The 12,949-nt window shown below is 25.9% G+C and overlaps 4 protein-coding genes across 4 annotated transcripts; 3 read left to right on the top strand and 1 right to left on the bottom strand.

Annotated features, from left to right (window-relative positions):
• Window positions 1–158: 158 nt before the first annotated feature.
• Window positions 159–974, top strand: OCT59_014118 (uncharacterized protein; the record flags this gene model as incomplete). Its single annotated transcript, XM_025332716.2, has 2 exons — window positions 159–212; window positions 309–974. The coding sequence occupies 2 exons, from the start codon at window positions 159–161 to the stop codon at window positions 972–974; spliced, it is 720 nt and encodes a 239-aa protein (XP_025168186.1).
• Window positions 975–1,593: 619 nt separating this feature from the next.
• On the bottom strand, window positions 1,594–4,758 carry OCT59_014119 (uncharacterized protein; the record flags this gene model as incomplete). Its single annotated transcript, XM_066141962.1, has 2 exons — window positions 1,594–2,593; window positions 2,684–4,758. The coding sequence occupies 2 exons, from the start codon at window positions 4,756–4,758 to the stop codon at window positions 1,594–1,596; spliced, it is 3,075 nt and encodes a 1,024-aa protein (XP_066002037.1).
• A 2,448-nt stretch (window positions 4,759–7,206) lies between these two features.
• OCT59_014120 (uncharacterized protein) lies at window positions 7,207–8,566 on the top strand. Its single transcript, XM_025321668.2, has 3 exons — window positions 7,207–7,640; window positions 7,733–7,878; window positions 7,978–8,566. The coding sequence occupies exons 1-3, from the start codon at window positions 7,424–7,426 to the stop codon at window positions 8,182–8,184; spliced, it is 570 nt and encodes a 189-aa protein (XP_025168183.1). The 5' UTR covers window positions 7,207–7,423; the 3' UTR covers window positions 8,185–8,566.
• Window positions 8,567–10,564: 1,998 nt separating this feature from the next.
• Window positions 10,565–12,013, top strand: OCT59_014121 (uncharacterized protein; the record flags this gene model as incomplete). Its single annotated transcript, XM_025321667.2, has 2 exons — window positions 10,565–10,971; window positions 11,044–12,013. The coding sequence occupies 2 exons, from the start codon at window positions 10,565–10,567 to the stop codon at window positions 12,011–12,013; spliced, it is 1,377 nt and encodes a 458-aa protein (XP_025168182.2).
• Window positions 12,014–12,949: the final 936 nt, after the last annotated feature.

Genomic DNA, 12,949 nt, shown 5'->3' on the forward strand with positions numbered 1-12,949 from the left:
ATTTGGATCAATGTACATTTTGACGTTTTCCATCGAACGGTTCGATTTATTAGGCGATCTTTTTTTTTTTACCCTTTTTTTTTGTTTTTTCGTTAAATCATCTTTAATATAAAGTTAATTTTGCTTTTTCATTAACCATCTTTAAATATAAAGAAAAAATGTCTTCTCAAAATAAAGATGAGAGAATCGTTTTGAACATTGGTGGTATCAAGGTAAATAAGAATAATAAAGTTTGATTTGCAAAGTTAATCTATATAATCTATATTTATATATATTTTATATATATTGTATATGTGGGATCATAATAGTACGAAACTTATAGGTCAACATTAACAGCTTATCCAGATACTTTACTTGGTACAATGTTTCAAGAAAGAAATGAGGAACTTCTTAAACCTAATAAAAATGAATATTTTTTTGATCGGAATGGTAAAGCATTTCATTATATAATGGAATATTATCGTACTGGTAAAATTTTTTGGTTAGAAGAAGAAAATAATAATTTTATAACAAAACAAGAATTAAGATTTGAATTAGATTTTTTTCAAATTTCTTATAATTTACCAAATATTTATAATATATCTTCTTCATCACCAAATTCATTTTTACAACGTAAATCATTCCCACAAATTAATGATTTATTAAAAGATTTTATTGAATCATTAAAATCTTGTATTTATGAAACAGCTTGGAATTTAAAAGAAAATCTTGATATATCATTTTATTCTTATACTAATAATAATTATAAGGAATTTTCTAATAACAATATTGAACATATTGAATATATTTTAAAACCTTTTAAAACTAGTGGTTATAAATTATTAAACAAATTTAAATTAGAAATTGAAGATGAATTAAAAAATTCTATTAAAGAATTAATTAAGTTAGAAATAACTCATAATCCTGAATTAATTTCTGTTATTAGACGTCCTCCTCATTATAATTTAAATTTTAGAATACAAAACATTTTATAATTTTAGTATAATAAGTTGAGAATTATTATAATTAGATTATCATTTTATAAGTTTAAATAATACAAATAACATTTATGTATGATTTTTATTTTTTTATTCCTCATTTATTTTTTTTTAGATACATACATATTAAGATATTAAGATATATGGATATACATACAGTAACAGTATAAGAAAAAATCATTTATCATTTTCAAATTCCGTAGCGGAGGGCATTATAGGGTATGATAAAATATATGCAACAATATAATAACATGTTAAAATATGTAACAAAAATATGTAACAATATAATAACATGTATAACATGTTAAAAATATGCAATAATATTATAACATATCGTTAAAATAATATGTAACAATATTACAACATATCGTAACGATATTATATCGTTAAAGTATGTATCAATAACAATATCACGTTAATGATCTAAACTATTTTTCTAACATTTACTAACCAAATCCAAAATGTTATGCATTAAAAGAGGAAATTTTAATAATGTCCAAAAATGTTCATTTTTTACAAATTTTTTCCCACCTAAAAATTAAACCAAAAGAAGAAAATAGATAATTTACAAAAAAAAAATGTTATTTGTTCACAAAAAATTCCACTATTTGTCTTTTTAATGAAAATTAGAGAACCAAACAGGTAAAAGTTTTTTAACCTTCTCTCTATCTACTTCAATCATTCTTTCATCGTCAATCCTAGCAATAGAATGTCTTCCACTTGTTAAATGTCTACAAATTCCTTCATAAGTGTATATTTTTCTTGCAGATTTCCAACATAATTTACACATGAAATATTCTTTATCCTCGACCTCATTTTTAATTAAATTTTTACATCCTCTCACACTTGTAAATGGTCCAGGTCGTTTTATATCTGAACGCTTTAATAATCGTCGAGCTTCTCTACGAAGCTTTGGTATTAAAGTTTTAATCAAATATTCTTCGGTCCAAGGAATGCTCGCATCATTTTTTACGTATGGAGGATTAATAAATGACGGACACCATTGAATACAATCTATAACAGGATCTGTTAAGTAAATCTGATATCCTTGTTCTGATGAAACTTTTAAGTCGGACGCTAAAGTAACATACGATGTAATAAGTGTTAACATAGTATCAGTTAATTGTTGAATTCTAGTCACTTTATTAATAATCTTTGGATATTCAATTTTTAGTCTATCAATAAAATTTGGCCATGGATTTGTCATAAATGGAATCTTCCAAGTATTTTGGCCTTCAAGATAAGTTGGTAATTGTAAGATATATTTATCAATATACCTTTGTTGACCTTTTTCATCTTTAATTTGTCGAAATTCATCTAAAAGAGTCCTAAATATTCTTTCATCTTCCAATGATTGTTTTCTACAATATAATTCATCAATTCTTTCTCGTTTTACAACTTCTTTAAGCATTTCTGATACCCAATGTTTTTTCTTCTGTATCCATGCGCTACGATGTTTTGGTGGAGTAGACATACATTCTCGACGTGTTTGTTCTAATTGTGAATTCCAATAAATGACAGTTTTACCATTTGAATCGAACGAATCAATAGTTTCGTATGACACAAGCATTGTAATATCAACAGGTGACTTTGCCCATTTAGGAAGATTCTCTGGACTTTTTATTAAAATAAAAAAAAAAGAATGAATTAAAATTTATAATTTTTTAGAAATGAATTAACGAGTTATAACAAATAATATACCTTACCTTGTTACTCGTTTTTTGAGACATGCTAAACAGCATCTCACGCGAAAGGCCCAATATACTTTAGGTGTTTCATCTTTCGTTCCACAAAATTGACATCCATGTTCTAGCATCGCTAACTTTATGTATGATAATTCATCCATTCCAACCGGTGGACGTAATTTTATTCTTTCAAGATATTTCATTCTTGAAGTGCGCCAAATATCCTGTGTTATATAAGAGACTGAAGAATTTAACCAAAACCGAAATTGTTTACAAACACACATTAAAGAAAACAATGATGTTGGAGGTAAATGATAACATATTTCAATAAATATATCAATAGGAATGTTCGCGTTAAATGATAGTGGAACTTGCGAAGTAACACGTTTGTCCTTTAACGATATTACAATTTCTTTTGATGTAATCATTTCTTGTGATGTAATTGATTTAGTTGATGTAATATCTTTTTGTGGCGTAATAACCTCTCGTGATGTAATAATTTCCTGTGTAACAACTTCTCGTGATGTAAGTGATATAATAATTTCTTGTGATGTAATAACTTCTTTAGATGGTATTTCTTCTATTAGGACGTAATTTTTTATGAGCTTATTAGTAGGAGTGGTAGGCGCAATAGTAATAGTGGTCGTCGTCGCTGTTTTTGCTGTTGCTATTATTTCTTCCGTAACTTCTTTAGGCAACATTTGTTCTATTAGGACGTCATTTTTTATGGGCTTAGTGGGTGTAATAGTAGGCGTTACTAGTGTAGGCGCAGTAGTAGTAATTGTTGTTGTCGCTGTTATCGCTGTTGCTGATGTTTCTTCTGTTGTTGATGCTAATGTTGTTTCTTCTGTTGTTGTTGTTACCGTTGTTTCTTCCGTAACTTCTTTAGGCAACATTTCTTCTATTAGGACGTCAGTTTTTATGAGCTTAGTGGATGTAGCAATAGGTGTGGTAGGCGCAGTAGTAGTTGTTGTTGTTGTCGCTGATGTTGCTGTTGCTGATGTTTCTTCTGTTGTTGATGCTAATGTTGTTTCTTCTGTTGTTGATGCTACTGTTGCTTCTTCTGTTGTTGTTGTTACCGTTGTTTCTTCCGTACCTTCTTTAGGCAACATTTCTTCTATTAGGACGTCAGTTTTTATGAGCTTAGTGGATGTAGCAGTAGGTGTAATAGGTGTGGTAGGCGCAGTAGTAGTTGTTGTTGTTGTCGCTGTTGTCGCTGTTGCTGATGATTCATCTGTTGTTGATGCTACTGTTGTTTCTTCTGTTGTTGCTGTTACTGCTTTTTCCTCTGTTGTTGCTATTGATGCTGATTCTTCTGTTGTTGCTATTGCTGTTACTTCTTCTATTGTTACTTTTTCTGTTGCTTCTGTTGTTGCTATTGATGTTGATTCTTCTGTTGTTGCTATTGCTGTTACTTCTTTTGCTTTTTCTGTTGCTTCTGTTGTTGTTGTTTTCAGGTCAGTATATTCAATTTTCAGCGGTGTAACTGTTGAATCTTCATATTCAGTAAATATTTTTACAGACTGAGAAATGTTATCACTTTTCATTTTTATGTCGGATTCAACATTTTGTTCCGATGAGATTTGTTCAACTACTAACGTATTACAAATTGATTCCGGTTCAACGGAAGAGATTTGGATGATATTCTCCTGAAGAGGAGGTAATTCGGAAGTTAAAATAACTTTTGAATTTAAAATTTCAGAAGATAAATCTTGAGATTCTGAAGAGGATAAATCATCAAAAGAATTTAATTTTGGAATAATATTAAAACATTGATCATTTAAAGATTTATTAGTAAAAGGAAATTTTCTTCTTGGATTACGTTTTATATAATTTGTACCCATTATATCATCCAAATCATAAGAATCTTCAATAGGAAGATTTAAATTATTTAAATTATTTTCATTTGTTGATTGTTTGTTTTCATCATTTATAATGATAATATTAATTTTTTTATCTTTAAATTTCAATTCCAAAATTTTATCTAATTCATCAGATATTAGATCAAATAAAGGAAATATATGATAAAATTTAATAGTAAAAAGAGTTTGTCTTAAAAAGAACGAACGACGAAAAATATTGATCATCGATTCCATGATATTATTATCATATATGTAAAAAAGAATAATATATAAATAATAATAAAAAAAAAGATGTGTATCTTAATGCGTTATTGATAATCGCATAAATAGAACAAAAAATAAAGATAAAAAACTTTTTAAATATAGACCAAAATTTTTATTTATTTTATTTTTTTATGGTCATGAAAAAAAAAAAAAAAGAGGAAAGGGAAAAGAAAACTTAAAAATATTGTGTTGATAGTTTATGAAAATAAATAAAATAAATATTCTTAAAAAAGTAAATCTTCCTGTAAGTTTTTATTTAGTATATAATTAATGGTAATTAATTTAATTAATTAATAGTAAGTTCGATTCTATTATCAATCATATAAACGTAATCTACAGTCTGCTTTGATGTTTTAATTGGTGATACATAAATAAATCTTTTTTTTTTTTAAAAAAAAAAAGTATGGTTTTGATATTCTCAGTAAAATTCTTATTTCAATTTTTTATATATAGAGTAAAAAATTTTATTCTTATTTTAATTTTAATTCGTATTTTGATCGCATTTAATATGCGCGTTTTTAATAAATATAGTCACGTGTAACGTATATCGTGAACCAATAAGATAAGTAACAATTTTTTTTTGTTTGTATGTTTTTTATTCTTGTGTATCATTTTAATCGTTTATTATTTGAATAAGGGTGATTAACAAGTTTAACCAAGAAGGAAATTCATGTAGAAAATCAAAATTCTCGTACCACATTATTATTATTATGTTATTTTTAAAGTTTTTGAATAATTATAAATAACGATTTTCGTTTAATAAAATCTTTCCATAAAGAGGAAGAACTTTTATGATTTATTTGGTTATCTAAAAAGTAAGAAGAAAAGGGGGGGGGGTTATACATTTATACATATATAATATTATTTTAACAAATGATTGTTAAAAAGAAAGATTGTTTGTTTATCAAATTTTCCCTTGCTAATCCGTTATGTATGCCCGTATCGGATATTTGAAGTCGGATTTACGGATTTAACCGATTCAACCGAATTAGACCTATTTAGCACTGAATCAAAACCTTTAACACCGAATTAAACCCATTTAACCGATTTACCGATTTTAAAACCCGCAATAAAATTATTCTTCCATTTTCCCGGAATTTTCCGCCTCAACAAGTTGGGATGTGGCTTAACTACTATGTGGTTTAAAACACTTCTACTTATGCTGCGGTTCGCCTATTTATGCTGCGTCTTACTATTTATACTGCGCTTTTTTAAAGCCACAAACGACACTGCGGCAGTGCAGTGCGGCTTTGAATCCTGTAAATAATAAATTTTAATTTTTTTAGTCATACACCATTCATACACTCACTCATACACACTTACTCATACTGGATATTTTTTTCGCGGGCAACTTTGTTTACATATATACATATAGGATTATAGGTATATATATATATCTTTTTTTTTATGCATAAATATTTTTGGGATTTGCAAAATCGAAATAAATCCTTTAATAGCTAAACATTTCCTTTTTATGTATTAATTAAGATAAAGTTTTAGAAAGGGGCGTAATTTCCTATACGTTTTAAGATAATTTAAGACGTCTGGGAAAAATAATACTAAAAAAAAGGTAATTGTAAAAGTTTTGTAAGATTTGTAAGGGATGAAAAAAATTGGAAATAATTAAATTACCATAATTATATATAATAAACCAGAAAATTCATATTCTTAAGAGATTTTACGTTTCACGCTAAAAAAAAATAAAAAATAAAAAAAATTTTTAAAGTATAAAATTACATTTACGGTAATTTACGGTAAATAAGTAATAATAAGTAATTAAACATTTACAAAGAACTGAAACAATTAATTTTTTTTCCAAAAGTAAAAGAATTAGAAAACAAGAGAACAAAAAAGAAAATAAAAAAAAGAAAAAAGGAAATAATAACAAGAAAAATAATTGTTACAATACATTTAATTTACTTTTAAACTTGATTTATTTGGATTATAAAAATAGAAATATCGAATTTTCGAAACAAAAAAGAATAATACTTTGTTTCGGTAATTATCATGTAAAAATTTGTTTACCCTTTTCATAAACAAAAATAGGAAAAATCTACTATTTATCCCTTTTTTTTCAGGTTTTTTTTAAATCACAATTACAACATTATTTTTTCTTTGTTTATTAATTATTACAAAATATAATCATCACCGTATTGTTTAAATATCACACACCTCGTAATTTTGGTAAAAAATGGATTAGTTTTAGTCAAACACTTAAAATTCTTTTGGCGTTTAAGGTTCAGCCCTTTTACTTGGCTATGTGATGATTACCTTGTTTCAGCGTTATTATATCATTACAATGAAATTTTGCATATTGCATTGTGAACGATTGACTTTTCCTGGTCTGTGTCACTTTATCACATGTGCGTCATATGGTTGCATCATTTATTTAAATTCAGTAGTTATAAAGTCTTTTTTATTTTCTTTGAAAAAAAAAACTTGATTTCTAAAAAAAAAAGTTATTAGTTATTTTTTTATATAAAAATAACCTAAATTCCCTTAAATTTCCATTTTCAAAAAAAAAAATTTTCAAACCAAAAAATACTTTTTTTATCAAAACATTCAAAAAAAATTACTCGTAAAATATATCCAAAATACCAAATAATAATAATAATAATAATAATAATAATAACAAATGGGTTGGTTATTTAATTTCAATCGTTCACAACAAGATGATGATGATATTCCTCCGTTCATAACTATAGACGGAAGAACGAAAAGAAATAAGTGGAAAATTCCTGCATCTTTAAATAACGAAGAAAAGAAATTTTTGATAGGAGTTAAAAAAAGAGCATTCAAGTTAGATGAAAGTTGTTGTTGTGGTTGTTGTGTAGGTTTGGATCCCCTTGTTGGTAAGTAAATAAATATAATTAATATAATTAATATAATATATATAAGAATTAATTTAATGTATATTAAATTTATATTTTATTTGTTTTTTTAGGATTTTTACCTGTCATTGGTGATTTCGCTGGTATTGGTCTATCATTTTGGTTAGTCAATCATATGAAAAATAGTAATTTGGTGGAAAATCATAAAATTCCAATCATGCTTAGGGAGATGACCATAATGATAATTAAAGATGCTATTGTAAGTAACTAAGTATGATTTATTTATTTAAGACTTGATTTTGTAATCTTTTTTTTTTAACTGATGACTTACCTCTTATACTTCTTTTAACCTTTTTAGGTTGGATTTGTTCCTATCATAGGTGATATCATTGATTGCTTTTATAAAGCAAATACGTATAATTCATTGGTCTTTCAGAGGTATCTCGTTAACCAGGCAAAACTTAGATCTGTAGTAAAGGACAATCACAAAGTAGAAGTTATCACTCACAATAGTGATAACTTGACTAATGATAATCACGACAACCGAAAGAAAATGTTGAACTAATCATTGAAATTTATTTTTTGGAGGGGAAAGGGAATTGGGTTTCTTTCTTTTTTTTAAAAAAAAAATCATCATTTGTAAAAAAAATTGCTGGCAAAAAAAAAAACTTCATTTTTCATTACTTCCATCAATTTGGAAGATATACTTTGTATTTGCATCACCAAAAGTTTATTTTTTAATTAATCTAAAAAATGTAATATAATAATAATATATTATAATTATTATTGTCATTATAATTATAATCATAATTTAAAATAGATAACCACGTTCGTGACAGTGTCATAATATTTAAAAAGTTTATTATATCATCATCATTAGCTAATTTATCTGAGCAAAATAAAAATGTTTTAATAACGTCGATTAGACGTCATTAGTTTAAATCTTCACGTGCCTTTGGGTGTCATATGTGGTACTATATGATCCAGTGATACAGTTATATTTATATACAGTAATAATTGAGTATTAAAAAGATTCGAAGTAACATCAGATCCGAATTGTTGTCTTTAAGTGGAAGTTTCCTCGTTGCCATGATCGACAATAAATTTGCAAAATTATATAATGTTTGATAAGCCTTTTTATGCCACGCAAACTAATGTCGTCACTATAGGGACTGATGATACTGATAAATTCAATTCTAATCAAGGGGGCTGGCATTGCACTGCGCCAGAAGCTTATTCTTTGTCACGCAAAATTTGGAGTGATCTGCTATTTTGAAGTAACGTAGGAATTGCAAACAATGAATATCGAGAAGTTTAGTCTTAAATCCCCGGAAGATTTGTGATGAATATCGAGAAGTTTAGCCGGCTTATTATTAAATCCCCGGAAGATTTGTGATTAATGTCGAAAAGTTTAGTCGGCTTATCATTAATTCCCCCGGAAGATTTGTGATCGTACGTCCATATAAAATATCACGTTTGCATGTCAATTTTTTTGTAGGTCTTATTATAGATTGCTTTAATGATAATTTCATTTTTGAATGTGTTTTCACTTTTCAGGTCTATTCTTCATCAATAGACACCTCTTCATTGACAGCAGACGACAAGATATACTCTATTCGCCGGAATCGACGTTTATATGATTTATACCAAATTTTTTAAATTAGATGTACAGAAATAAATTATATTGAAATCATTAATACGGCCTTATAAACAAAGTTACGAAGTACCTGTGTTTGGTCGTTTGGTACGAAAAAAATAAACCTTGATATATAGATCTAAAATACTAGAAAATTCGCTAGTTTAATGTAGACATAGCTCAATAAAAACTAATTTTTAGAGTAAGAAGTTGGGCTAAAAAATACAAACTACTGTATCAACTAAATATTATGCTGATGATCAAAAAAGATTAACAAAGTTAAAAGTTAAAATAGTTAAATAACTACATATAGTTTTGATTTACTGACCACCCCAATCGTGTCTTGTAACACATGCAACTAACTTTATACAATTAAATTATACTCATTATTAATCATACTATATTTAAACAAACAAAAATAGTTTATCAATCGGAGGATTAAGTATTTTTTTATTCCTCAATGTTCCTTTGTTTTTGTTATCTATCATATCAAAATACAAATAATAATCTAATTGGTTCTTATTTCTTATTATTAAAGTCCTTTATAGCTTCTTTTAATGGTTTTTTGTTCTCCTCAAGACTCAAAAAAATATTTACAAGAGCAAAGTTCGCTTTCACAACATAAAAATCTTGTTTTACTTCTTGTACTTTTAAATCCAAAAAATATATATACAATCCAAAAAATATATATTCGGTCCTAAAAAAAATCTGCTTTATGCTGCAACTAATTTTATTGATTGAAATATCTATAAAAAGAAAATTTGAAAGCGAATCGGAAATCCCCTCGTTGCAATAAAAAATAAACGTTGTGCACAGTCGTGATCTTCAAAAAATCCTTATTTAAAAAGATATATAAAGTTTAATTACAATTTTTTTTTTTTGATTTTTTTATTTAAAAAAAGGTTGATCATGTGGTACAAAATGCCATTTTCTTTATTTATTTCATTTATTTATCGTGTGTAAAAATCTATTATTTCAATTGCATCTTCGGAATTAGATTAATTTGTATAAATGAAAATATCATTGTTCGCGGAGTTTTTATCCGGTTCGAAAATTATACTCTCGAAAAAAAAAAAATAATAAACTATTATATAAAGAGTATAACTATGGGCAATACAAATAATTATTTTTAATATTTTTATTTTTTTTTTTCAAAATAATTGTTTTTCTTAATTATTCTCTTTTATTTCCTTAAAAAAAAATATAAATAATAATAATTTTTTATCTTTATAATTAAAAGTACTTGTTGGTTTATTTTCCTGCAGGGTTTTTAACAAATATACTATAATATATACGATACATATAAAACATGGAAATCGTCCCTCTAATTTCTACACATGAAAACACTACCGCCGCTCCTTTTTCTGGGGCATGCACTTCATTAATTCATATGCCTCTTGACATATTCATTGAAATATGTAATCATTTACCACCTTATGATTTACATACTTTAACTTACGTATGTAGACAATTTCATTATTGGTTAAATTCAACAACTTCTTATATTACAAGGGATATTTGGAATTATTCGAGGTTGAATCTTGATGAACATATGAAGTTGGATCCACCCGAAGGAATGGATGAAATTACTTTTATTAAATTATCCTTGATTGAAAAAAAATGTCAAATTTGTAAAAATGATCAGGAGATACCAAAAATTTATTGGGTTTTTCGGGTTAGACTTTGTACAAAATGCTTTAGAACTAGAGTTACGATGTAAGTGAACAATTTTTTGTAAGTCTCATCCCTTCTATTGTTTATAATATAAATCCAATCCTCTTAATTTAGAGCTGATACTATTCCCGTGTGGCCAAGGGACGCGATTGATTTATCGTTGATTTTACCTTATGAATATTTAGTTACATCACGTAATATTAAAAAGTGTGTATATTGGAATTCTGAATTAATTTCAACACTTCAAGAATGTCTTTTGATTCCAGACAAAGAAATTGGTGATTGGATTTTTCATAAACAAACCATCACAAATAAAAAGATTGAAGATTCTTTAAAACGTACTAAAAATGATGAGAATAGAATAAATTGGTTACTTAAAAAGAAAAAAGATTATTTAGATCAAATAGTTAAAACACTTGAAAGTATTAAAGACGATACTGGTAAAAAAATTTATATTAAGAAACATATTTTATCTCAACCTATATATAAAAAAGCTCATTCTACATTAAATACTCCTTTTATGGATACTGGTCCTTGGCCAAATTTATTGGAAAAATTAAAAAATGAATATTATGAAAATATAATAATAAAACAACGTCGAAAATCAATTATATATAGAATAATTAAATTACTTACTTATAGAAAATTATCTAATACAAAAGGTGAAATCTTTATAAATGATCCAATATTAGATTATTTAGAATGGTGTCCAACATTTATTAAACCTCCAGTAAAATTAAATGATGTGGATGATGTAATTCGACGTATAAGAGTTGAAGCTCGTGATTATTTAAAAAAGAAATTATATAGAAGACGTGTATCTTTTTTAACAATTGAAGGTTGTATTAAATTATTAACACAGTGTAAAACTTGTGCTCCATTATTCAAATGTAAATTATGTTGGGGATCTAGAAGAAAATCTTATAATAGTTATGATGAAGTGAATAGGCATTTAGCATGTCAAGGTACACATAATTTATATTATTCTGATATAAATGATTCTTTGATAGAGGTGGATCATGAAAATGTGAAGAAACTTATTTCAATTTGGCTTAGTAAAATCGTGTTAAAAAAGACAACGTAAAAATGGTAAAATTAAGATCATCTTGATGAACTTTTGTAAATTTTTAAAATTTGGTTAGTTAAATATTAACTTTCTGTATAGCTTTCATGATTGCATTATTTTTTCCTCTTTTTCTTGTATTAAATCAACAATTTTCATGAAGAATAAAAAAAAAAAATCTTTCTCTCTTTTCAAACACGCGCTGAATTTAATACAAGTATGCAACAACGTATTACGTAAATGTAAATGAATTTATTCGTTCTTATCAAAAATTCAAAATGGTTAGATTACGAACATTAGGTATTTAGGTTTACCTATCGGGCCTCTTCCCCATCTCTTCATATCTTTGACGTCCGTAATTTTGTTGAATCTGCAACAAGCATAATGCTGGCCAAAATTACAAATAGCGTTGCCCAGCACTATAGGTCACGTGATTCCAATTTGTATGAAGTCTTTTTGAAATCAAAATATCTAACTTTATTAGCAATATTACAAATTCCTACTAAAATTATTTAAAGTTATTATTAATTAAAAAAATTTATATATATTAATTAAACTAAAGTTAACTATATAACTAAATTAAATATAATTAAAAATTTAAAATTGTTTTATTTTAGATAATAAACTATAATATTGATTTGATACCATTATAGGAATTAATATTTTACTTATGGTAATTAGTTTATATATTTATAAATATAAACTACCAAAATATCCTAATTAACTAATAAATGTTTATGATAAACTAGAAAGTTGTAAGACCTAAGTAATAGAATAAAAAGAAAAAGTAATAAGAATAGAAATAAAAAGTAATAAGAATAAAAATAAAAAGTAATAAGAATAAAAATAAAAAGTAATAAGAATAAAAATAAAAATAAAAATAAAAATTAAGATAAATTAAAATTAGCAAAAATTTTAATTATTAATTAATTAAATATAATAAAATTAAAAATATAA

The sequence above is a fragment of the Rhizophagus irregularis genome, chromosome 21, assembly GCF_026210795.1.
Source record: "Rhizophagus irregularis chromosome 21, complete sequence".
Classification (NCBI taxonomy): domain Eukaryota; kingdom Fungi; phylum Glomeromycota; class Glomeromycetes; order Glomerales; family Glomeraceae; genus Rhizophagus; species Rhizophagus irregularis.

What these genes read in the sequence shown, in the direction of transcription:
- OCT59_014120 (XM_025321668.2), top strand. Translation starts at nt 7,424, where the DNA reads ATGGGTTGGTTATTTAATTTCAATCGTTCACAACAAGATGATGATGAT. An exon ending in AGGTTTGGATCCCCTTGTTG is followed by an intron (nt 7,641 to 7,732) that starts GTAAGTAAATAA and finishes TTGTTTTTTTAG; the next exon opens with GATTTTTACCTGTCATTGGT. An exon ending in TGATAATTAAAGATGCTATT is followed by an intron (nt 7,879 to 7,977) that starts GTAAGTAACTAA and finishes TAACCTTTTTAG; the next exon opens with GTTGGATTTGTTCCTATCAT.